Source organism: Castor canadensis, chromosome 2 (genome assembly GCF_047511655.1).
Source record: "Castor canadensis chromosome 2, mCasCan1.hap1v2, whole genome shotgun sequence".
Classification (NCBI taxonomy): domain Eukaryota; kingdom Metazoa; phylum Chordata; class Mammalia; order Rodentia; family Castoridae; genus Castor; species Castor canadensis.
In genome coordinates this window covers 24,096,973-24,123,255 of record NC_133387.1, presented here as the reverse complement: position 1 = coordinate 24,123,255, position 26,283 = coordinate 24,096,973, and the positions used below count along the sequence as shown (strand labels likewise).

Here is a 26,283-nt window from a genome sequence, read left to right as displayed (position 1 = left end):
TGGATGGATTTCCTGGGAAGAAGACACATTCCTTTTGCTAGAACTTCTTCCCAGGGTGGTGCTTGTGAGTGACCAGTGAGAATCAGATCTCCTCCAGCTATGTCTAGCATAAGCAGTAATCCAAGCGTTGCCAAGTGGGAACCCCTGCTCCAGCCTGGCCAGCCCAGCTAAGAAAACATTGCCGTTAAGATTGCCTTTCAAGCCGGGTGCTGGTGGCTCATGCCTGTAATCCTAGCTACTCAGAAGGCAGAGATCAGGAGGATCTCAGTTCAAAGCCAGCTCTGGCAAATAGTTCACAAGACCCTATCTCGAAAAATCCTTCACAAAAAATGGTGTAGACCCTGAGTTCAAGTCCCAATACTGGGAAAAAAAAAAAGATTGCCTTGCAGGGGGTCAGTGGCTCCCACCTATAATCCTAGCTACTTGGGAGACTGAGATCCAGAGGATTGTAGTTCATGGTCAGCCTGGACAAATAGTTCACAATGCCCCATCTCCAAAATAACCAGAGCAAAATGGACTGGAGGTGTGACTTAAGTTGTTGAGTGCCTGCTTTGCAAGCATGAAGCCCTGAGTTCAAACCCAAGTCCCACAAAAAAAAAAAACAAAACCAAAAAACAGGGTAGCATGTAGACGGTGCTCAGACATAAAAGAATGAGCCCCAGGCAATGACTGCCAGTCTCATTTTGAAATCTATGAGCTTGAGAGTCATGAGCAAGTGGACTGGGTCCTCAGGGATGAGTGAGTCCCGGGCAGGGGTCTCATCTATAGCAGGGGAAAGGGGTCTTCTCTTTCAGCTCCAGAATTCAGGCCCAGATCTCACAGGTGCTACTTCATTAGCCATTAGGGCTTTTGATTTTGGTATCATTCATTTAAAAATCCTTACTCACCAGGCACCAGTGGCTCACTTCTGTAATCCTAGCTATTGCGGATGCAGAGATCGAGGGGATCACAGTTCAAAGCCAGCCTGGGCAAATAGTTTCCTTGACCCTATCTCGAAAAACCTTATCACAAAAAAATTGGGCTGGTGGAATGGCTCAAGGTGTAGGCCCTGAGTTCAAGACCTAGTACCACAAAAGAAAAAAAAATCCTTAATGAAGTAAGCATTTTTCTAAAACGTAAAAATAGAAAAGAAAAAATTCCTTGTCTTAATCTTCCTATACTAATAGGTGTCATTAGCATTTTGGTGTAGATTTTTTTTTTAACATTTTACTGTCTTGCTTTCCTATGCTTGAGAATACTTAATATTTCATTGTTTTAAAAAACTTTTTAATTGCAAGAATACTATGATGGTGCTGTGTGTGGTGGTGCATATCTGTAATTCCAGCTACTTTGGAGGTGGAGGGAGGCAGATCTCAGTCCCAGATCAGCCTGGGCAAAAGTTAGTCACTACCCTATCTGAAAAATAAACTGAAAGCAAAAGGACTGAGGTTTGTGGCTCAAGTGGAAGAGAGCTTGCCTAGCAAGCTCACAGTCCGTTATGGGGGAGGGGTTCATGATGGAGTTCTCAGACTTCACAGACACACACAGTTATTCATACCTATGTATGTATACTTTTTTTGTTGGCCTTTAGTTTTGATTGCTAGGCTTAAGGATTCCAAGTCTAGGAACTAGAATATCTGGTTCTTAATATCACCTCTGTCACTTATTAGCCTTGCCATTAAGTGCTGTCACCTCCTCAATCTGCTTTATCTCCAAAACACATAGAGTTAATTCCTGCCCTGGCATCTGTCATGTGACCATATCCAGTGAGATCACGAGAATAAAGACACTTGACAAACCAGAGGCACTGGTCCAAAATACAGCGTCATCCGGACTTGTAACCCAGAGGTGCAACTGAGAGGCCCCTTTGGGTTGACAAGATTGCGATAAGCATCCTCTGTGGCAGAGGGGCCTGTACCTTCCCACGTGGGACAATCAGTGTGGGGCACTTCAGCCTCCGGATACCAAGATAAGGTTCCCTACCCATCTCACGGTGACCCAAGCTGGGACGTATCCCAGGACAGTGTGGATGACATGAGCATTAAGTAGTCAACTCAACCTAGGCACTTGCCTGCCTGCCCTATGGTCAGAGGGACGTGCCAACACAACCTGCTATCTAGGGACATTGCTTTTGGCTCACCTAAGCTGTGTTTAGGAGGCAGTTAACATGGCGAGTCAAGATGGACACCAGTTGTTAGGCTTCCTTCCAGGAGGAGAGTCAAGGTTTGGGGACCAGCAGAGTTCTTGGTTTCCCCAGGGTCAGTGCCCATGGTTCTGCGTGGGTCTTGACTCAACAGCAAGTTTATAAGGGCCAGAGCAATGCTGGCAGTGGATGTTAACGTCTTTTCCAGCACGCCTTCATACCCATTATTGTATTTTATCATATGAGGTAGCCCAACAGATATTGCTGTTCCAATTTTCGAGCCGAGGAAACAGGCCACAGCAAGCTGGTGGCGGAGGCAGACTTAGTACCAGGTCTTCAGATGCCTTGTTCCATGCTCATTTGGAAAATGGGCAGAAAACATCTGTTTTGCTGCATGTGCTCATGGTGGCTCATTCCCGTGTTGATGCGGGTCTTTACGCACAACTGAGAAGAGGCCAGCCAGCGCAGCTCCTTCCCCTCCAGTGTGTGTTCCTATCTCCTAGGTTCTGCTGAATGAGGAGAGAGAAGCCATGGCGAAATCCCGCCGGCGGGAGCGCAGCACCAATAGCTTCAGCTATTCTTCTTACCACACCCTAGAGGAGGTAGGTCGGTCTGTGGAGGTTCAGAGTCTATTGTGTCTCTGAGCTCCTTGAAATCTATAGGCTCAGGCAGAGAGACCAGTGAGGGATGCTGGGGTCTAGGGAGACTGTGAATTTGGGGAGTGCAGAGTAGACATCAGATGAAGGTCTGTTAGTCATACAAGCAGTTTAAAGAGGTCCAGAAGCCAGGATGCAGGTAGCGAGGATTGCAGGTCAGCAGTACAGCCCTAGGCAGGCATGGAAGGGAGTGAAGGGTCTATGATTGCACACTAAGGCAGAGACCCATTCCAGGCCAGGCAGAGTAGGCAGAAGCTCCCATTTCCTGGCTAGTAATCCATTGACCTCTTTTCAAGACTAGTCCTGGCACTCAGTGGCCCATCTGTGAGTGCTTGGAGGTATGAGGGGCGGGAAGCCAGGCACATTGGAGAGCCATGTTTGGAGAATCCACCAGAGTTGCCTTTGTTAGAGAAAGCCCGTAATCACAGTGATAGCAAGCCAGGGCAGGTGTGACCAATGGTGACTTGTTTATAAGGGAGAATATATAAGGAAGGCATAGGAAAGTCCACTCCAGAAAGAAATTCAAGGCACTGATCTCATTTTGCCTATAAAGGATGATGTACCATTGTTGATATCATCCACTCTGTTATTATCATTACTCTTCTCATTTTAAAGACCTGTAAATAGAGGATCCATTTTCTTTCTTATATTTCTTTCTTTTTAGTAAAAGTAATAGTAAAGTTTATTAGGAAAAGAATCTAATAAAACAGGATAAAAGTGGGGAGAAAGGGGGAAAAAGCAGTGAAGCTAGGATGGAAAAGGAGAATATCAAGATGGCTTTTTGCACTAAGTGGCCAGTCTGACAGACTTCATTGCTTTCAGATATATAGCTGGATTGACAACTTTGTAACTGAGCACTCAGATATCGTCTCCAAAATTCATATTGGCAACAGCTTCGAAAATCGATCCATTTTTGTCCTGAAGGTAAAAGTTCACTGTGCCAACTAGTGAACTCAAAGTGAGAACCTCTGGCATGACATGGAGCTCATGGGATAGTGGCTAAGTGGAAGTTTTGGGCAGAAGGAAGGTGTGTATATGGCTGTCCTCAGGTGACCCGTGAACTTTGAGATTGTGGCATTTAGGGACTCACCCTTGTAGGTGTGGGCAGGTGGCAGTGCAGTGACCTGATCAGGAAGTAGTGGGAGGGTTGCTGAGGAGGTGGAGCAACAGAGTGGCAGTTGTCACCCTGAACTTGGGTAGGTGAGTCAGTGTTCTTCCTATTGACTTGGTTGCTTGTCTATTAAATAGGAAAAGTACACTGAGGGTTCATTTGACAGTGACTGAGGTCATCTGGCTCAGGCAACCCTATAGATAGGTCTGAGTCTCTGGGAAGACTCCCAGTTCTTCCCAGGGGCCACTGGAACAGAGCTTGAGCAAATATGACAACTGCGGCAGGAAGGATGAGTGTAGAGCCCACTGGAGAACAATTCTTAGCATGTATGCTAAAGGGCACCCAGGATTGTGGGCCACGCAGTGTCCCTGACATCAGCTGTCAGGACCAACAGGCCCTGTACTCTTGCCAAGGCTCAGGTGTCTGTTTCTGAACAGCCACGTGTCCTTGCTCAACTTGACCCTTGACTCGACCTGTTTCTGTTTCCATCCCCAACCAGATCTAGTTGTAGTGTCTTTACTGTTGTCTGAGACCTTGCTATTCAAAGGGTAGCCTTGTACAGTGGTGCTCATATCACCAGGAAGTGTTTAGGTGAGGAATGACAAACCCCTTCCAGACTTACTTAACCAGAACTGCATTTTAGTACGATTTCTGAAGGCTACATGGACCCATTAAAGTTTGAGAAACACTACTCTTAATATACCCCCAGCTCTGGAAATTCTGTGCTTCTGGCTTGATCACTTTGCCCTCCAATGAGTACCACCACAAGCCAAAGGTCCTCACACATGTGTACATCATGGGTATATGCACTTCTGGAGACATACACAGGTACCTACATGTACCCCCTCTCTGGGGCTAAGTGCGTATGGCTCATGGATCCATCCTAGGCAGTGAGGAAACATTTGGGGCCTCCTTTCAGGTAGCCCAGGGATAATACCATAGCTGTCTCTGGTCACACCTCTGCTTGGGATCTTGTTCTTTCCCCCAGTTCAGTACTGGAGGCTTTCAGCGCCCAGCTGTTTGGATTGACACTGGCATTCACTCTCGGGAGTGGATCACCCATGCCACAGGCATCTGGATTGCCAAGAAGGTGAGCAAGGACCTGTGCTGAGGGACCTGCACAGGGGCAGCCATGACAGGGCTGGGACTGGGGGAGCAACTGCTCAGCTTCCAATTGAAAAATTAGACTCAGTTCCTTTAAATTCAGAGCACTTTATCTCTTTCTCCCCTCTAACAGCTACCACGTGCTCTGGCCTTTTGTAGCACAGAGGCCACATCTGTCCTCTGCCTTCCAGCTATTTCGAATCCAAGCCTTTGGTTCTGAATGGGAATGTACCTGATGGCTAATACCACCTCATCCTGTGCAAATGTCCTGCTCTACCTCTGAGGATAGCCCAGCTGGGTCTCCCATCCATTAACCTTTCTTTCAGATTGTCAGTGTACACGGCAAAGACCTCATCCTGACAGATATATTGAAAGCCATGGACATCTTCATAGAGATTGTCACTAATCCTGATGGGTTTGCTTTTACCCACAGCATGGTGAGGGCACCCATGGAGCGTGGGGCAGGGGTCAGCTCTGGGAAGGGCCAGGGAAAGGTCACTGTGGCCTCTGGAGCCAGCCCCTTCAGGGACTTCCTGCAAAGAGCCTGGCTGAGGGCTGGAGGGCTGCGCTGCTCAGATTTTGTGACTGAGGCCTCCTGCCCTCCAACCTCCTGCACCTGCCCAGGGATGGCCACCACTGGCAGCCTGTGCTCAGGCCTCTCCCCAAAGCCCGACTTCACAGTGTATCTGATATGCAGCCTTGGTTCAGCCCCATGCCAACCCACCCTGTCCTGGAGGTTCCTTTCCTTTGCTCCTCCCTATCCTACCAGACCCTCCTTCATGTCAGCACTCCCATCCCTGGCCCAATGAATAAGGTCGCCTGACCTGGGCTTTCTCAGAACCGCTTATGGCGGAAGAACAAGTCAAGCAGACCCGGCATCTTCTGCATTGGCGTGGATCTGAACAGGAACTGGAAGTCAGGCTTTGGAGGTATGACAGTCTGTTGGCCTGGATGACAGGGCTGCTGGAGAAGGGGTTGTTAGTCCCTGGTAGGCTCTCTCACACTGTCAGATTGTGTTGACTCATAATTTGGGAGGCAGGGACATCATTTGCTAATATGTGTGAGTCACTACCAGGGCCAGGCAAGCACGTACCTAACTAAGACTGGCCATGGGATGTGGGGAGAGGTTGCATGTGTGCCAAATGTATACATAGGCCAAGTCATCTTTTGTTCCTGAAATGAGGATGAACTGCAATGGAAGAGAAAGACCCAAGGAGGTACAAACTAATCTTGGCGGTTGTCCAGAGCTTATAGTGCCCCCAGAGTGTCCCCAGCCCTTTCCTAAAAGGAGCACAACACAAGGAAATGCCTTGAACTTGCTTCCTGAGAGCTGTGACCGGAAATTTGGGGAGGTCAGAACAATAGTTCAAATATAGAATTAGCCAAGTCCTTATCATCAGAGCTGACTGGAGCCTGGCTTTTATTTTTGTCCCATAACTTAGTGGCAGTTTGGAGAGCTTGCGCATTCTTGAAGTTCTGTTGAGTTCCTTGGTGTTTCTCCATGATTGTCTCTCTCTCCCTCATGTGCTAGGGGCCGAGGGACTAGATAGAGAAACTGAATCCTCCAGAAAGTCCAGAGATTGCCCATGGACGTCAAGCAGGCAGCATTTTCTGGGTAGGATGCTGGGCGTAGGCTAGGATGGAGTTCCCGGAGCTCACACAGCCCTCAGTCCCCAGATGTGGTACTACACTCCACGGTACAGTGCCACTGTTGACAAGTAGAACCATAGGCTGGTGGCCAGAGCAATGACAGAACATTCTAGATCTAGATGTTTATGGCTCTGAAAATCTGGCTTCTTGGTGTTTGTTCACATTGAAAAATAATGATTGTTCTCAAGCCCTGGGAGCAAGACCCCAGTGTGCGTGTAACACCACTGTGCAGGAACATGACTATGAAATTAGGCGTTCCCACCTCCTAGATGACCAGGCTTGCCCAGGGTAGACATCCATATGGCCTCTCAGAACTAATTGCAGTTGGTGCTACTGATAATGACACAGCCCAGCCAGCAGAAAGACAAATGACCTCTTGAAGAAAATAACTTTTGTGGGTTTCTCCACAGGAAGAAAAAATTGTATGTGTACAATGTTAAAAAAAAAAACTATGAAAAAAAAAAACCCAAAGGGACAGAAAAGCTCCCATAATCCCACTACCTAAAGATTACTGCTTTTAATAATTTACCATGTCCTTTCAGAGACTTCCCTTTGCTGCAAATTACATTTTTGGAGAAGGAAAAATAAATAGCTAATGAATCCATTAGCAGGTACTTGTGAAACAGGCAGGCTCAGGGGACCTTGACTGTGAACGTCAGAGAGGCAGGCAGCTAATTCCCATTTGGTCAGGGGAAGATTAGTTTATTCTGCTTAGCTCAAACCAGAACTAATGGCCTGAAGTATTTCTCCATATTTGGGCAAAGCCACCTGGTCGTTGGCAGGGGAACTGCTTTCCTTGCGTGGGTTGCAAACACAGATAAAGCTTTCAGCCTCCCAGGCTCTGCCCAGGAAGTGCAGCAGGTGCAGAAGCTCTTGGCAGACAAACAAACAGGGCCACTGTTAGCAGGGCCCATACCAGCTTGGGTGGAGGGGAGTATCCATCACTGCAGGCATGTCCCCTTCTAACCAGTGTCCCCCACCCCGGGGATGTGCTCCCTGGTGATAGAATGGCCTCTGGGCTGCCTGTGGCCAGAAATAGCGATTGTCTATGTTGATGACTCAGGCAGCAAGATTTTGTTTAGTTTTATTACTGCCTTAACTTAATTACTGTGTCGTGAGCTCCCTAGACCATCCCTCCCACCATTCCCACCCTTACCTGTGCTCTTAGGGAGGGCCATTTTGCTGCAGCCTGCAAGAGAGGCACTCTGACATCCTCAGGAAGAAGCTTCAGAAGGTGGGGGGATCCCTGACCTCTGATTCAGGCTTGAGTGCAGCCATTTCAGGAAGAAAGGAGAGGAGGAAGGGGGGAGGGTCCTCCCTATGTGTTCAAACCCCACAAATCCTGCCCAGCCCAGTTCAGACCTCCATGACATGGCCTTTGGCAAGAGAGGACCACACAGGAGTGGAAGAGGAAGGAAGGAGTTAGGAACAAATCTAACTTGTCAGAGATTAGAAATTAGAAGCACAGCTCTTCTCAGCCCTCAAACCCAAGTAGGTCCCAAGAAGAATTCTCAAAGGCCTCTTGCATTTGCGTTTCCCAGACCAGCCTCAGGCGATGAAGGGGATCTGTTCTCATTTTCTCTTTTCTTCCTCCCTCCAAGACTATGGTGCACCTTGGGCCATGCCTGGGGCAAAGCTTGAGCAGACACTAAATTTCAACCAGCAGTGTACCTAAGAAGGGTCAGTCAAAAGATCGCTGATAGGGGAATCCCTTCCCTGTCATCTCTGGATGCTTTCTGAGACATGTTTGCCTTTCCAAAGCAAATGCAGTCAGGACTTACCCAAAGGACAGCCGCTGGGCTATGGTGTGGCTACAACTCCTCTGATGTATGAGACCAGGGTATACAGCAGCAACAAATACACCTCCAGATCTTAGTGTTTTAACACATTAAACATTTATTCTGCATGCACACAAAGTCCAGTATAGGCAGGTGATTCTCATTGGCAGCTCTTTTCAGTGGTGACAGAGGGACCCAGATACTTCTCTCTTTTTTTTTCTTTTATTATTCATATGTGCATACAAGGCTTGGTTCATTTCTCCCCCCTGCCCCCACCCCCTCCCTTACCACCCACTCCACCCCCTCCCTCTCCCCCCCACCCCCTCAATACCCAGCATAAATTATTTTGCCCTTATTTCTAATTTTGTTGAAGAGAGAGTATAAGAAATAATAGAAGGAACAAGGGTTTTTGCTGGTTGAGATAAGGATAGCTATACAGGGCATTGACTCACATTGATTTCCTGTGCGTGGGTGTTACCTTCTAGGTTAATTCTTTTTTATCTAACCTTTTCTCTAGTTCCTGGTCCCCTTTTCCTATTGGCCTCAGTTGCTTTAAGGTATCTGCTTTAGTTTCTCTGCATTAAGGGCAACAAATGCTAGCTAGTTTTTTAGGTGTCTTACCTATCCTCACCCCTCCCTTGTGTGCTCTCGCTTTTATCATGTGCTCATAGTCCAATCCCCTTGTTGTGTTTGCCCTTGATCTAATGTCCACATATGAGGGAGAACATACGATTTTTGGTCTTTTGGGCCAGGCTAACCTCACTCAGAATGATGTTCTCCAATTCCATCCATTTACCAGCGAATGATAACATTTCGTTCTTCTTCATGGCTGCATAAAATTCCATTGTGTATAGATACCACATTTTCTTAATCCATTCGTCAGTGGTGGGGCATCTTGGCTGTTTCCATAACTTGGCTATTGTGAATAGTGCTGCAATAAACATGGGTGTGCAGGTGCCTCTGGAGTAACCTGTGTCACAGTCTTTGGGGTATATCCCCAAGAGTGGTATTGCTGGATCAAATAGTAGATCGATGTCCAGCTTTTTAAGTAGCCTCCAAATTTTTTTCCAGAGTGGTTGTACTAGTCTACATCCCCACCAACAGTGTAAGAGGTTTCCTTTTTCCCCGCATCCTCGCCAACACCTGTTGTTGGTGGTGTTGCTGATGATGGCTATTCTAATGGGGTGAGGTGGAATCTTAGCGTGGTTTTAATTTGCATTTCCTTTATTGCTAGAGATGGTGAGCATTTTTTCATGTGTTTTCTGGCCATTTGAATTTCTTCTTTTGAGAAAGTTCTGTTTAGTTCACTTGCCCATTTCTTTATTGGTTCATTAGTTTTGGGAGAATTTAGTTTTTTAAGTTCCCTATATATTCTGGTTATCAGTCTTTTGTCTGATGTATAGTTGAAAAATATTTTCTCCCACTCTATGGATGTTCTCTTCAGTTTAGAGACCATTTCTTTTGATGCACAGAAGCTTTTTAGCTTTATGAGGTCCCATTTATCTATGCTATCTCTTAGTTGCTGTGCTGCTGGGGTTTCATTGAGAAAGTTCTTACCTATACCCACTAACTCCAGAGTATTTCCTACTCTTTCCTGTATCAACTTTAGAGTTTGGGGTCTGATATTAAGATCCTTGATCCATTTTGAGTTAATGTTGGTATAGGGTGATATACACGGATCTAGTTTCAGATTTTTGCAGACTGCTAACCAGTTTTCCCAGCAGTTTTTGTTGAAGAGGCTGCTATTTCTCCATCATATATTTTTAGCTCCTTTGTCAAAGACAAGTTGGTTATAGTTGTGTGGCTTCATATCTGGGTCCTCTATTCTGTTCCACTGGTCTTCATGTCTGTTTTTGTGCCAGTACCATGCTGTTTTTATCATTATTGCTTTGTAATATAGTTTGAAGTCAGGTATTGTGATACCTCCTACATTGTTCTTTTGACTGAGTGTTGCCTTGGCTATTCGTGGCCTCTTGTGTTTCCATATAAATTTCACAGTAGATTTTTCAATCTCTTTAATGAATGTCATTGGAATTTTGATGGGAATTGCATTAAACATGTAGATTACTTTGGGGAGTATCGACATTTTTACTATGTTGATTCTACCAATCCATGAGCATGGGAGATCTCTCCACTTTCTATAGTCTTCCTCAATCTCTTTCTTCAGAAGTGTATAGTTTTCCTTGTAGAGGTCTTTCACATCTTTTGTTAGGTTTACACCTAGGTATTTGATTTTTTTTGAAGCTATTGTAAATGGAATTGTTTTCATACATTCTTTTTCAGTTTGCTCATTGAAATGCTAATGATTTTTCTATGTTGATTTTATATCCTGCTACCTTGCTATAGCTATTGATGATGTCTAGAAGCTTCTGAGTAGAGTTTTTTGGGTCTTTGAGGTATAGGATCATGTCGTCTGCAAATAGGGATATTTTGACAGTTTCTTTACCTATTTGTATTCCTTTTATTCCTTCTTCTTGCCTAATTGCTCTGGCTAGGAATTCCAGTACTATGTTGAATAGGAGTGGAGATAGTGGGCATCCTTGTCTGGTTCCTGATTTTAGAGGGAATGGTTTCAATTTTTCTCCGTTAAGTATAATGCTGGCTGTAGGTTTGTCATATATAGCTTTTATAATGTTGGGGAACTTTCCTTCTATTCCTCGTTTTCTTAGAGCTTTTATCATGAAATGATGTTGGATCTTATCAAAGGCTTTTTCTGCATCTATTGAGATGATCAAGTGGTTTTTGTCTTTGCTTCTGTTAATGTGGTTTATTACGTTTATTGATTTTTGTATGTTGAACCACCCCTGCATCCCTGGGATGAAGCCTACTTGGTCGTGGTGAATAATCTTTTTGATGTTTTGTTGAATTCGGTTTGCCATTATTTTGTTGAGGATTTTTGCATCAATGTTCATTAAGGAGATTGGCCTATAGTTCTCCTTTTTGGAGGTGTCTTTGCCTGGTTTTGGGATAAGTGTAATACTGGCTTCATAAAATGTGTTTGGCAGTTTTCCTTCCCTTTCTATTTTGTGGAACAGTTTAAGGAGGGTTGGTATCAGTTCTTCTTTAAAGGTCTGATAGAATTCAGCAGAGAATCCATCAGGTCCTGGACTTTTCTTTTTGGGGAGACTCTTGATTGCTGCTTCAATTTCATTTTCTGTTATAGGTCTATTCAGGTGATTAATTTCCTCTTGGTTCAGTTTTGGATGATCATAAGTATCTAGAAATCTGTCCATTTCTTTTAGATTTTCAAATTTATTTGAATATAGGTTCTCAAAGTAGTCTCTGATGATTTCCTGGACTTCCATGGTGTTTGTTGTTATCTCCCCTTTTGCATTCCTAATTCTACTAATTTGGGTTTTTTCTCTCCTCATTTTGGTCAGGTTTGCCAGGGGTCTATCGATCTTGTTTATTTTTTCAAAGAACCAACTTTTTGTTTCATTAATTCTTTGTATGGTTTTTTTGGTTTCTATTTCGTTGATTTCAGCTCTTATTTTTATTATTTCTCTCCTTCTATTTGTTTTGGGATTTGCTTGTTCTTGTTTTTCTAGGAGTTTGAGATGTATCATTAGATCATTGATTTGGGATCTTTTAATCTTTTTAATATATGCACTCATGGCTATAAACTTTCCTCTCAGGACTGCCTTAGCTGTGTCCCATAGGTTCTGGAAGGTTGTGTTTTCATTTTCATTGACTTCCAGGAACTTTTTAATTTCCTCTTTTATTTCATCGATGATCCATTCTTCATTAAGTAATGAGTTATTTAGTTTCCAGCTGTTTGCATGTTTTTTTGTCTTTACTTTTGTTGTTGAGTTCTACTTTTACTGCATTGTGATCAGATAGTATGCACGGTATTATTTCTATTTTCTTATATTTGCTGAGGCTTGCTTTGTGCCCTAGGATATGATCTATTTTGGAGAAGGTTCCCTGGGCTGCTGAGAAGAATGTATATTGTGTAGAAGTTGGATGAAATGTTCTGTAGACATCTACTAGGTCCATTTGATCTATTGCATACTTTAGATCTTGGATTTCTTTATTGATTTTTTGTTTGGATGACCTATCTAGTGATGATAATGGGGTGTTAAAGTCTCCCACAACCACTGTGTTGGCGTTTATATATGCTTTTAGGTCTTTCAGGGTATGTTTGATGAAATTGGGTGCATTGACATTGGGTGCATACAGATTGATGATTATTATTTCCTTTTGGTCTATTTCTCCTTTTATTAGTATGGAATGTCCTTCTTTATCTCATTTGATCAATGTAGGTTTGAAGTCTACTTTGTCAGAGATAAGTATTGCTACTCCTGCCTGTTTTCGGGGGCCATTGGCTTGGTAAATCTTCTTCCAGCCTTTCATCCTTAGCCTATGCTTATTTCTGTCGGTGAGATGAGTCTCCTGTAAGCAACAAATTGTTGGATCTTCTTTTTTAATCCATTTTGTCAAACGGTGTCTTTTGATGGGTGAATTAAGTCCGTTAACATTAAGCGTTTGTACTGATAGGTATGTGGTGATTCCTGCCATTTAGTTGTCTTAGTTGTTTGAAGGTTTGATTGTGTGTACCTACATTGAGGTTACTCTCTACTGTCTTGCTTTTTCTTTTCCTGTGGTTTGGTGCTGCCTGTCTTTTCATAGTTAAGTTGGGTTTCACTTTCTGTGTGCAGAATCCCTTGCAGAATCTTTTGTAATGGTGGCTTTGTGGTCACATATTGTTTTAGTTTCTGCTTATCATGGAAGACTTTTATTGCTCCATCTATTTTGAATGATAGCTTTGCTGGGTAGAGTATCCTGGGGTTGAAGTTATTTTCATTCAATGCCCGGAAGATCTCACCCCACGCTCTTCTTGCTTTTAATGTTTCTGTTGAGAAGTCTGCTGTGATTTTGATGGGTTTACCTTTGTATGTTACTTGTTTTTTCTCTCTTACAGCCTTCAATATTCTTTCCTTAGTTTCTGAACTTGTTGTTTTAATGATGATATGTCATGGGGTAGTTCTATTTTGATCTGGTCTGTTTGGTGTCCTGGAGGCCTCTTGCATCTGTATGGGAATATCTTTCTCTAGATTTGGGAAATTTTCTGTTATTATTTTGTTGAATATATTACGCATTCCCTTCGCTTGCACCTCTTCTCCTTCTTCGATGCCCATGATTCTCAAGTTTGGTCTTTTGATGGAGTTAGTGAGTTCTTGCATTTTCTTTTCACAGGTCTTGAGTTGTTTAATTAATAGTTCTTTGGTTTTTCCTTTAATTACCATTTCATCTTCAAGTTCTGAGATTCTGTTTTCTGTTTGTTCTATTCTGCTGGATTGGCCTTCCGTTTTGTTTTGCAGTTCTATTTCGTTTTTTTTTCTGAGGTTTTCCATATCCTGGCAGTTTTCCTCTTTAATGTTGTCTATTTTTGTCCTGAGTTCATTTATCCATTTATTCATTGTGTTCTCTCTTTCACTTTGGTGTTTATACAGTGCTTCTATGGTTTCCTTTATTTCTTCTTTTGCTTTTCCAAATTCTTTATTTTTATTGTCTTGAAATTTCTTGAATGTCTCCTGTACATTTTGGTTGACCCTATCCAGTATCATCTCTATAAAATTCTCATTGAGTACTTGTAGTGTGTCTTCTTTTAAATTATTCTTGTGGGCTTCATTGGGTCTAGAATGTTTTGCTTCTAGCCACACAGACAGAAGAGAGTATAGAGAAGTCATCTTTGCTTTTAACAGCTTCAAACCAGAAGTGACACATCATTTCTGCTCAATGTTCATTGGCCAAAAAACAGTCACATGACCCCAACCAAACTGTAAAGGAGGCTGGGAGATAAAAGGAAACACATGGTATTATTTTGTGAGCACTGTCTCAGCCACACCTGGAAATGGTGACCCTTCCGGTTGTTTTATTTTATTTCCAGGAAATGGTTCAAATAAAAACCCCTGCTCAGAGACTTACCATGGGCCCTGGCCTCAGTCTGAGCCAGAGGTGGCTGCCATTGTGAAATTCATCACACACCATGGGAACTTCAAGGTTCTGATCTCCATCCACAGCTACTCTCAGATGCTCATGTACCCTTATGGCCACTCTCTGGATCCTGTTTCAAACTATGAAGAGCTGGTAAGCTTGGCTGCTAAGAGGTTGGGTAAGGAGGATGCTATCCCCAGAAAAAACCATATCTGGCCCAGTCCAAGAGAGTTCAGGCCCTCACTCTGAAAAAGAGGATCTGGACCAATAGACCCCATGGTAAGGAGGATTGGGGAGCTCAAGTTCAAAGCTTCTCACAAGAGCTGTCTCCATAGTTGACTTCTGGGTTGGCTCCATCCATTTTTCTCATCAGCTGTTGAGGGTGAGGGATGTGTGGCAGTTCCTTTGCATCCCAGTCTCTTACTTTCTGGCTGTCATTTGCAGTACGACCTTGCCAAGGATGCAGTGAAGGCCCTGTATGAGGTGCACGGGATCAAGTACATTTTTGGCAGCATAAGCACCACTCTCTGTGAGTGAAACACATCCCCCTGGGGTCAGGCAGATGATGTGTGAGTGGCCTGGTAGGCCTGGCTGGCCACAGGGCAGTACCACAGGCCCAAGTGGGCTGGGCCAAAGCTGTCCCCACATCCGGCTAGGAGGGTGGACAGTGGAACCCAGCCAGCTGTTTCTTTGTGGTATCAGAGCACAGCCCAGCTTGCCGCAATAACCCCTGGAGGGAAAGACTCTCAGTCTGGTGGCCTCCAAGGAGCTTTCTGCAGGGAGAAGATGGGGGCAGAAAGGAAAGGGCATTGCCTAGGGTGAGACTTGGGCCTGATGGTTTAGAGATGTCGGGGCTAGGTCGGGGGTGGGGGTTGGCTCCAGGACCCACTTTCCACTAAGGATGCTTTGAACCCTGTGACCTCACCCTCTCCTTCTCTTTGGGGCTCTTTTGTTTTTAGATGTGGCCAGTGGGATCACCGTGGACTGGGCCTATGACACTGGCATCAAGTATGCCTTCAGCTTCGAGCTCCGAGACACTGGACACTATGGCTTCCTGCTGCCAGCCTCGCAGATCATCCCCACGGCCCAGGAGACATGGATGGCCATACGGACCATCATGGAGCATGCCCTGAATCACCCCTACTAGCCAGGCTTCTGAGGCCATGGCAGGTGGGGCTTACCTCACTCCCCAAGATTTGGGGCTTCTACTGAAACCCAAGTTATTCATCCCTTCCCCGCACCCTTTGCTGGACCCCTAGGAAATAGATGTAAGTTTGAACAGGTTTTGCTGTCTGTGGTGTTGGCTGCTACCCCTTGGGGCTCAGGGTTGAAGAGGGGACAAAGGCTGCTCAGTGACCCCAGGGGCAGCTTGATATGCGTGGGGACCCTGTTTCACTTCCCCTGCTGCCTCCAAGAAAAGGAGGGGCCTGCAGGCTGTGCCATTCCTTCTCTTGTAGTGTCCCCAGGGCTAGAATAGGGAGATCATCCCAGCAGTACTGACCTTTTAACGTGACCTGGGACGGGACAATGTTTGATCTAAAGGACAGGATCTCCAATGGTGCATTTCTAGCTCCTTTCAGGAGAGGTGGGTGTGTTTAGTCAGGGGCCTTCCCCTCTACCTGCTTCATTTCCCAGGTTGGGACACATTTCAGAGGTGTCCACTCAGGATCCCTCTGGCTTCATGAGTGAATGTGAATAAGTCATGGGATCGTGGCCATTAAGCAGGTACTCCAGACCAGGCCATGTGCTAAGTAGGTGCTTTCTGCAAGAGAATTAAAGGGGTGCCATTTTGAGATTCTAATGAGGGGCTTCCTCCCATCCCCAGCCTTTCTTCTGCCTTTCACCTTCTCCCGTCATTGGAGAGCAGGGGTAGTGTGTCTGCGTGTCTGCTGCTCTGATCTCAGGGGAGGCAGACACCCCTAGAAGCAAGAAACCAATTGAGAGCTGAATCAGTTGTGTAAGTCTGAGACAGAACCACTAGTCTGAGGTTATGACTTCTATTTGCAAGAACCAGTGTGTGTGTGTGTGGTGTGCTGTGATTTGTGTGTGTGTGTGTGTGTGTGTGTGTGTGTGTGTGTCCAGGAGCCAGTCTCCAGAGGACACATAGACAAGAGAACACACTGGGGGGAGTGGCTTAAGTGGTAGAGTGCCTGCCTAGCAAGCATGAGGCTCTGAGTTCAAACCCCAGTACCGCAAAAGAAAAAAAGTATAAAGTTAGACAAGAGAACACACGGAGGTTGTAAGAGTCCCCTCCTTCCATACAGTCTGCAAAAAGAGAAGCATTTGGTAGAAGGAGGTTATCAGAGATCTCAAATCCCAGACAAGGCCCATATCCACCATGGCACCTAAGTGGCAAATTAGTAAATGGCTGAGGAAGGGGACTGGACAGCCACATGTTCAAGGTACACTACAGTGGTGCAGCTATTGAGAACTCTGAGCAAAAAAAAGGGGGGTGGGTGGCAGACAAGAAGGTCTAGGGTAGAGGCAAGAGGCCAAGGCCAAAGGACATACAGCCAACAGCCATGGTGGCACAGTGGGCATTGGCTGGGCATGTGAGTGAGTGTCCAGGACCAGCTGTGTCATGTGCCAGCCCTGAGGAATCAAGAGCTTGAATCGTCTGAGGGGTTGAACCAGCAGCACCAGAGGGGAACACCCTGATTCTGGTTACAAGTCCCCCCAAGAGACTAAGGGGTTTTGTTCTGTATTAAGCTGGAAGTGGTTTCAGTGAGCTGGATTTTCCAAACTGAAGTTTTCTTTTGTTAGTGGAAATAGGAGGTCATGGGTTAAGTTAATATAAATATAAAAAATAGATAAATAGGATGGCTGATACCTTTACACACTGGAATCTGTGATTATAACTTGTATGCTTTCTTCACAATTTTTATTTTATCTGCTGGGGGATGTTACTAGTATTAATAAGCTCATTTTTTCAGATAAGGAAAGCAAGTTTTGGAGAAGTTTGAAATGCCATACAAGGCCACACAGATGGAAAGTTGAGGGAGATTTGAACTCAGCCTTGTTTAACTCCAAAACCACTATGTCACTATTTGTCCAAATGTGGCCCGTAAGCCACCTGCAGCAGAGTCCATGGAAGATTTGTTTACAATGTAGGCCTTTGGGTTCCATTCCCAGAAAGAACCAGAATCTTGGGAGTGGGACAGTTGACTCTCATGCCAAGCTGGAGAAGCACTGGTCGGGAGGTAGAAGTACAGAGGCTCTAATGGGCTTCCTGGTAACAGTGGACATGACAAACTCTCTCCTAGCACTTGTATGTGCCAAGCAGGGTTCCCAGTGCATTATGGGACTCACACATCACCCACTCTCAGCTTTCTAAGGTGGGACTATTACTGTCTTTATTTCTGATGAAGAGGCTCAGGTCAGAGAGATTGGTAGCTAAAGGACACATGCTTCTGTGTCACAGGGCTAGGACTGGCCTTCAGGACCAGGACCCAGGAGCCTGTTTTCACAAGCAGGTTGGCAAAATCTCTGAGCAGACAGGAGACCCACAAAAGTTGGGACTGAAACTGTTTTCCAGATGGAGGTCTTTTGTTTTTTTTTGATGGTTCTGTACCTTATTTATTTATTTATTTTCATTTTTCTTTTATTATTCATATGTGCATACAAGGCTTGGTTCATTTCTCCCCCCTGTCCCCCCCCCTTACCACCCACTCCGCCCACCCCCCCCCACCCCCCCCCACCCCCCCCCGCGCAATACCCAGCAGAAACTATTTTGCCCTTATGTCTAATTTTCTTGTGGAGAGAGTATAAGCAATAATAGGAAGGAACAAGGGGTTTTGCTGGTTGAGATAAGGATAGCTATACAGGGCAATTGACTCACATTGATTTCCTGTGCGTGGGTGTTACCTTCTAGGTTAATTCTTTTTGATCTAACCTTTTCTCTAGTTCCTGGTCCCCTTTTCCTATTGGCCTCAGTTGCTTTAACAAGCAACTTTTTAACAAGACATTCTCCTAAAGATCCTCCAGTGACTTAAAACCTCACCCAAGGCACTGTATGACCTCCTGCCTCTCCCACCTTGTTTTTATGCTACTCAGCCCTCATCTCCAAACTCACCGACTTCGCCAGCTTCCTCCCAGCTAGAGGACTCGGCATGTGCTGCCGAGAACATTCCAGAGAATGTTCTTTCTTCTGATCTTCTCTTCAATATTTCCTCACCAGTCCTAGCTCTACCACCCACTGGGTGCAGAGCTTCTTCTACCATTCTCCTTTCCAAAGTCTCATTTGTTTCGTTCAGAGTAATGATAATTAGTAATTCTTTGTCATCTTTGTTTACTCACTGTTTGTCTCCCAGCTGGTCTGTGAGTCCTGTGAGGGCAGCGCCATGGCTGGTTTGCTCATTCTCAGCTCTGACAGCACCAGGCACGTGGAAGATGCTCAATATTTGTGGAAGGACCGACTTCAGCCTCACATTAATTTGCTGCGTGTGACAGAAATGTACCTTCTGTGGCTTAGCCAGACAGGGTTTTATTTTTACCATGTAACAAGGAATCATCTGAGGTGGGCCTTTCAGGTTTGTTTTACACAAATCTATAGTGTAGCCCACTACACAACTAGGCTCTATGGTATGTGTACATGTGTATATACACGCACGCACACACATGCATATTTGTACGCACACACCCAGTGGCTCCTAGTGTTTCTAAGGCCACGATGAACAAGACAACACAAGATTAAATCAAGCACAAGAAAAATCAATGCAATCAAGAGAGTAAACAGGCTACTGCCTGTGTGACATGTTAAAACTTTTACAGTCAATTTTTTTTATAGGAACAAGTACATTCTAAAATAGCAATGAGACATACAGTATAACAAATACAGAAACCAGTAACACAGCTGTCTACTATCATAAGTATTAGGCAGTGTATATAATTGTATACACTATCCTTTTTTGGGGGGCAGCACTAGGGTTTGAACTCAGGGTTTCATGCTTGCTAGGTAGGGATTCTTACCATTTGAGCTTTTGAAACAGTGATTCTCCTGATTGCTGCTTCCTGAGTAGCTAAGATTATAGGTGTGAGCCTCCAGCACTGGGCTTGTATGCCCTATACCTTTATATGACTGGCAGCACAGTGGATTTGTCTGCACCAGCTTCACCACACACGCAAGTAACGTGTTGTTCTACACTGACTTTATGGTGGCTACAATGCCACTAGGCAATAGGAAATTTTCAGTACTGTTATTACCATTATAATCTTATAGAACCACCAACATTGGTGGTTGACTGAAATGTTTTTATGGAGCACACGACTGTATTTTGAGCTCTATTTGCAAGATGGCTACACTACTAGATAAGGAGTAAAAATGAGCCTGCTGAGTTGGATGGTTCATGGACTTAAATTTGTATCTTTTCGTTTGGAAGGGCTGGGATATGTCTCCGTGGAACAGTGCTTTCCTGGCATGCTCAAGGCCCTGGATTCGATCTCCAGGATTGCAAACAAGCATATCTTATTGGTTGGAACTGTGTCATGTGGCCACATTCCAGGTGCAAGGGAGCCTGGGAAATTGCTGTACAGCTCCACACATTGTTGCTCCAAATAAAAGAGGAGTTCTCCTAAGAAGGGAGGGAAAAATGAATGTTGGGAAGGTGAAACAAAGTCAACTCCGGCTTCTCTGAGGGGCAGGGAGGATCTGAAGGGACCTCAGAACTAGTTTCTTACTCTAGTTCATCATAAAGCCATAGAACTTTCCAGATGTTCTAATCCAAACCCTCATTCTGCAGTTCTAAGTCTGGGGCTTCTGTATCATGAGACTTGCACGAGACCCACGTGACCCCTAATGACTGAAGACGACTAAAGCCAGGGTCGCTTTAGCCCCAGCTCACTGGATCCCAGGACAGAGGGGCCACCACCAGGTTTCAGCAAGCTCAGGGAGATGATGACAGGAGTTAAGTATATTGAACAAAAGCTGGAGACTTAGGCAAGTGTCAGCGAAGTTACTGGGGCATCTTTTTCATAAAACCTGAACTTTTCTCTATTAAGTATATAATGCTCAACAGGAGCTCAGTTTTTCTAGATTCTGCTTAGTGTATGTGCGTGCGTGTTTGCCTGAGTGTGTGTTTTCCTTTTGCAACAAACTGCTCTTTTTTGTATGTTTTTTCATCCCTCTCACCAGTAAAATTTATGAGCATTTATTTAAAAGAAAAAAAAAACATTGGGAAAACTGGAGGGAGAAAGAGCGATTATACATATGGAAAACCATAAAGAACCACAGTGAATGTGCACGGTTATTGCTTTCTTAAGAAAACAACCCGGCGGCCAGTTTGGAATGTGAACGTCCTGTGTGAGGCCAGCCGGCAGCAGAGGCCCAGGGTGATGGGCCAATGGCTGCCGTCCAGGAGTCCAGTGAGGTGCCGTCCACTTCCTGTGGCCTCCTCCATCTCCCCTTTGACCACTCCAATGGGAGACAGGGCCAGAGACAGTCATTTCAGTAAATGACTTTACTGAAAAAATTAAACTAAAATAGAAAATGCTCCCTTAGGAAAGCAAGAGGGCCCAGGCTGTCGGTGAGAGAATCAAGGGAATGCCAGGTCCTAAGTTTCAGTGCTGCTCGGAGCCGAACGCATATGGTAGGGGAGAGTAAGGGTTCTGTGGCAGACCAGGACAAGAGGCCAGCCACAGGTGAGCCCAACGGAATGACTGTGCAGAACATGTTACCATGTCTAAGGATTGTCCCAAATACTCAGCGTCTGAGATCCTTACAGGCAGAGCAGTTGCCTAGATTTATTCTTCAGGACCACGTCCTCGGAAAAACACATCTGTCACTTTGTTGCTGTCAGAAAGCCAGGCCTGGCTGCTGCCACTTCCGGCATGGCCACTGCTATGTTGGGACAGAGGCTGGGGTGGGCTCTGTGGAATGTTCTCAGGCAGCAAATCCTTTTCCTGGCTGTAGCCGTGGGCTCTGCTGACTGCTCCCTCTCACCCTGGGATCTGCAACTGGCTTACTGCTCGCTCCTAAGCAGCTTCGCCAAACTGTGTGGCTCTCATCACCACCCTGCCCCCAGCCCACCTCCTTCCATTCTCTGAAGCACAGCTAAGACCATGGCGATCGTTTCATAAAGCTGTTTTATGACAGTTTTATGGCTGACATGGAGGGAAATACATTATAGAAAATACAAAATTGAAGCTGGATACTAGACGTCTCTATGTTGGAGTTGGTGGCTCATGTCCCTTGATGGGGCAACCCCAAAAGGTCTTTACCCTCCTAGATCTTCTACTTGTTCCTGCATTGCTGGGGTGGTCCATTTTCCCCTCCCCAACTGTGCTCCCTACCTCCCCCCCAGGCTCAGCAGAAGCAACTCCACTTGTCCCCTTATGTGGGGCTGCATCCCTCCACTCTGAGATCAGGCTGTGTTGTGACATTTTCTAAAGACCCTGGACACTGAAGTGCTTTTCTCTTCAGGATGGTTCTTCCCCAGATGAAAGCTCTGCTTCTACTTCCAGGACAAATGCCACACTACTTTACAGTAACAGCTCTGCAGCTTCAAAGCAAATAAACTGATGGGCTCCACTGCACCCTCAGTTATAAAGGAAGAACCAGGCTGAGACATCCTTTCAGCCTCTAGCATGGCCCCATGCCTAGTGGCTTCCAGAAGCTACTGCTGCTGACCTCCACTGCACTGGGCATACCCACCCATGGCTCACCCCAGGCTTTTGGTGGCTCCATTCCCAACTCCCTTCCCAGACCTGTTCCCATGGTTTGATTGGTTTTGTAGTAAATAATGCAAATGTTCTAGAGTTATAATGTGTCATAGCTGGAGGAATACACAGAGCTCACCCCTGGGGAAACTGAGGCCCATGGATGTGAAGTGACCTGGCAGAAGTTCTGTAATGGACTTGGGACAACGTTTTTAGAAGGCGTTCCCACCCACTTTGTTCTCTTCTGAAGTTCGAGAATGACTTTGTACTTTTTTCAGTCACATAGCAGAAAACCAACTTGATAAAACTTGGAGGGGAAAAAATGAAACTTGTTGGCTCTTCCCCAGCACTGGGGTGTGATGGAGAGGTTGGGCCCACCTGAATCACGTGGCCTCAGAGTGGGGAAGGGGTGGCCCCTAAAGGAAAGTGGAGATGCGGCTATCAGAAGGAAGAGGGTGCTAGGCAGAGCCCGACACTTGGCTACCCCAAATCCTCATGGGCCCTCAGCCATACACACAATGGCACCACACACAATTTCACATGGACTCAACGCTGGGGGACCATCAAAGTTTTACCTGGTTGCTGTATCCAGCCCTTCTGATGTTCTGTACAGGATCTCTCACCCTGTCCTCTGTCCCTCTTTGGTCCCTAGTATGGACACTGGCAATCAGATCTCTTTTTGCCACTTTAACATCCTATTTTCTAAGTTTGAATTTGGGGGGGGGTCTCTGAGCATTGTCTTAGAGCCTCTGATGATTGTGTTTGGGGGCTCTTTGCAACAGGCCTATCCCAGCTAGTTGTTTAGTTTGTGTACTGCACAAAGTTCTCATGGTGAGAGAGTGAGGGACTGTGTCTTCCCAGACAAGGAGGGTGTCTTTATCCATTTCCCATAAGGGCTCTTATCAGCTGGGATTGGTCCTGTCTCCTGACTATACAAACACTTTTAAAGTTTAGTAAGGCTGGGCGCCAGTGGCTCATGCTTGTAATCCTAGCTACTTGGGAAGTTGAGATTAGGAGGATCACTGGAAAATAGTTCTTGAGACCCCATACTCAAAATAATCACAGCAAAAAATGGACTGGAGGTGCGACTCGAGCATTCGAGCGCCAGCTTTGTAAGCATGAAGTCCTGAGTTCAAGCCCCAGTACCACAAACAAAATAAAACAAAAAACCAACCAAAACTTAGTAGGCAATTCAGTTAGAATGCTTTTTACAATAACAGAAACCCCCAACTAGCAAAAATCAAATATACATTTTTTTTATATTGTGTAATCCAAAGGCAGGGCAACAGATGTAACAATAGCCAAAGAAAGGTGCCTCCTTCTTAAGAGTGGAAACCTTCTCTTTTTAAAATGAGGATAGATTTTTTTCTTTTTTTTTTAAATAAATTTTTATTAGGATATATTCATTGTACAAGAGGGATTCACTGTGACAATTCCAAATAGACTTATATTGTACATTGGTTAGCTCACCCCCGCTGTCTCCCCCTCAACTCCCTCCCCACCCCACTTAAAGCAATCGCAAGAGGTTTCTTTGTTCTACTTCACGTAAGTATATGAAGTCCATCAACCATACCCCCTCACCTTCATCTCCTTCATTCACCCCCCCACAAGTACCCCTCAATACACACTGTACCTATTTTATAGTCCTGTCTTTCGTTATTAATATTTAAACTGATATTCAAAGAGGTTTCTTAATGTATCCCTGCTGTGAGTATACTTTACTTTGGTCTGTTCAACCCCTTCCATTGCTCTCCCTTACCCCTTTTACCTAAGAGTAGGAAACCTTTTCTAGAAGCTTCCATACTGACCTCCCCTCACATGCCCACCTGTTAACCAATCACTTGCCAAAGGGAATAGGATCTCCTCCACGGTCTTAGACTTTCCTGAGAGCGTATGCTTCCACACAATCTAGAATAAATGAGGATGGACAATGTGACAGCAGGCCTCTATTTGCATTGGGCACTTGCTGGTGACATACCTTGAGGTTTCTTTCTTGGGGTTATGGGTCTTCCTGCTGTTTCTCCCCACAGCTTTCAGCCTAATGGCCTCCATCTTTGCCCCTGGCTTGGTCCAATGTGGAGCAATGCCATGGGGTAAGGAAGACAGAGCTGTGGCCCTGTCCCCAGACTACATTCTAGAAATTGGTCTTTACCAAGAGGTAATTTCAGTTTTCTGAGGTGCTGCGGAGAGGTCCAGGGGATCAGGCCGAGCCTCCACCTGAGACCTCAATTCCTCTGCCTCCATGCTGCCAGTTTCTTGTCAGTGCTGGCCCAAATTTTTGCTTGCAGCATGGAAAATGCTTTTGGCTATCTTTGATTCAGGCTGGAAGCAGAATGAGGCTGTCTTGGTGAATTGTGCCTTTCCCCTGCTATTTGATTTTTTTTTAGAGCTTGTCTTTTCTGGAAGGAATTCATAGGAGGCCCAAGAACTAGCTGACATCTCCCAACATAAGACTTATGAGCAAGAGAGATGCAAAATTATAAGACCACTTTATATTTGGAAATAGAAAAAGGTACATTGTTTTCATAATGCAGGCTCAGGAAAGGCTCTCCAAAACCTTCACTCCAGGTGGGGAGCAGAGGAGAGAAACTCCAGGGTACTAGGGGATGAGGGATGCTGAAAGCACTGGGCAAGATGTGACTCCTGGCCTGCGGATATTTACAGACTCCTTGGGGAGACAAAAATAGTGCTCCAGGAACAAAAAGGGAGAACTAAATGTGAGTTCTGTGTTCAAGTGCTACAGTAAGGGCCCATTTCCTCTGTGCTTGACAAAATCCTACCATTGAGACTCAGGTCAAATGTCACTGTCTTCGTGATGCCTTGCCTGGACCCTCCTTTAGAGGCCACAGTGTATCTCTGAACCCTGATGGTACTTTTCTCACTGTATCACAGAATGTGCTGTCCAGGTCTCCTGCAGCAAGAAGAATATGCCAAGCATATTCCCTTGCATGTTTAAGCCTGTTGGTGACAGCTTCTTGGAGACCTGTTGGAGAGCCAACAAGTTAGCTGGTTCCTTCTGTCTTCCCTACTAGACTGTGAACATGGCCTGAGGTCAGGGCCATGTGTCTTGTTGTCATGGCAGAGGGGGCAGTGGCTGCACCAGAAGGGTGAACAAAGGGCTGAGCGTTCTGAGGAGTAGGTGGGGGAGAAAGAGGTGGCAGAAGAGGCAGCCGGGGCCAGTGAGCCCTGACTGGGGCTGAGCACAGGCATGCAGAGGACAGCCTTCATGGAGATGCTGCATCTGCTAAGGGTGGGTTCCAGGTTTATGGTCTTCCTAGAGTTCGGCGTGGACAGGGTTGTGGGTATATATTGTGAAGACTGGCCAGGCAAAAGGACTAGATGGAAAGCAGAAAGGGCAACCTGGGCTGTCACTGGTACCCAAGCCTGAGGTGTTAACAGAGCAGTCCCCATGTGGTGCTTGTGAGCCCCTGTGGATTTGGGTAGTTTTGGGTTATATGTCTCTGTGATGAGGTCAGTGAATGGAGCCCAGCAAATTCCTCTGGGTGCATCCCCATTTCTCCTATACTCTGTACAGCTCCAGCATGGATCTGTTCCTGGGTCTTACCATCCTTCTGTTCAGATGGTATTTGGGTCCATTTCCCGCCAAGAGCACCCTGGACCTCAGGGACCTATGGTGTGGGATAAAGGCACTGCTGGTGAAAATTAGGACTCTGCTCCAGCTGCTGCTACCATGGCCTGACTCCTACAAGGCCACTTTGGCTGGAGTAGAGCTGAGGAGTCCCCTTCAATGGCCTGGGCTCCAGTGGGAATGTGTTCTGCACAAAGTAGGCTGGGCAAAGCCAGGAGGGCAAGGAGCCTTCCAGGATGGGGGTAGAGACCCTGGCTAGCTCTATCCCAGGAACATAGGAGATAGGAACACTTAATTGGGCATCAGGCCCCAACTGGTGTGGCCTCTTGGAGTCCTGGCTCCTTTTCCACTGCCAAGTCAGCGAACAGGACCATAGCCCAACTACCATGTGTGATGGTGAGGCTGTGCCCTGCTCTAAGTTACTTCATAGAACAGTTACTTCATATAACAGTAGCTTTCAGGCTGTGTTTTCCTGAGTGATGCCATTTTATCAAACAGCAGTTTGCTCCACTTTGAGCGCAAATACTGAGGCAGAGTGACTCTACATCTTATTCATGCAAGTAAACAACCACCGTCTGTCCAGCAGAAACCGTGAGACACAGACTGATAAATAACTTATTTATGCAAATAATATATTAGCACCTATGGACTTACCAAATTAAATCAGAAATGCATGGACACGT

General features: G+C 45.5%; 1 protein-coding gene across 2 annotated transcripts in view; it reads left to right on the top strand.

Annotated features, from left to right (window-relative positions):
- Positions 1-15,831, top strand: part of Cpa5 (carboxypeptidase A5) — a 30,813-nt gene extending 14,982 nt beyond the window's left edge. The window contains exons 4-11 of one of the 2 annotated variants that reach the window (XM_020183800.2): positions 2,626-2,724; positions 3,601-3,702; positions 4,878-4,979; positions 5,320-5,430; positions 5,832-5,922; positions 14,312-14,511; positions 14,803-14,887; positions 15,318-15,831. In XM_020183800.2, coding sequence (XP_020039389.1) covers positions 2,626-2,724; positions 3,601-3,702; positions 4,878-4,979; positions 5,320-5,430; positions 5,832-5,922; positions 14,312-14,511; positions 14,803-14,887; positions 15,318-15,505 — 978 coding nt within the window. In that variant the 3' untranslated portion in view covers positions 15,506-15,831. The remainder of the gene's footprint in view (positions 1-2,625; positions 2,725-3,600; positions 3,703-4,877; positions 4,980-5,319; positions 5,431-5,831; positions 5,923-14,311; positions 14,512-14,802; positions 14,888-15,317) is intronic. The other variant, XM_020183801.2, reaches the window with a different exon arrangement.
- Positions 15,832-26,283: the final 10,452 nt, after the last annotated feature.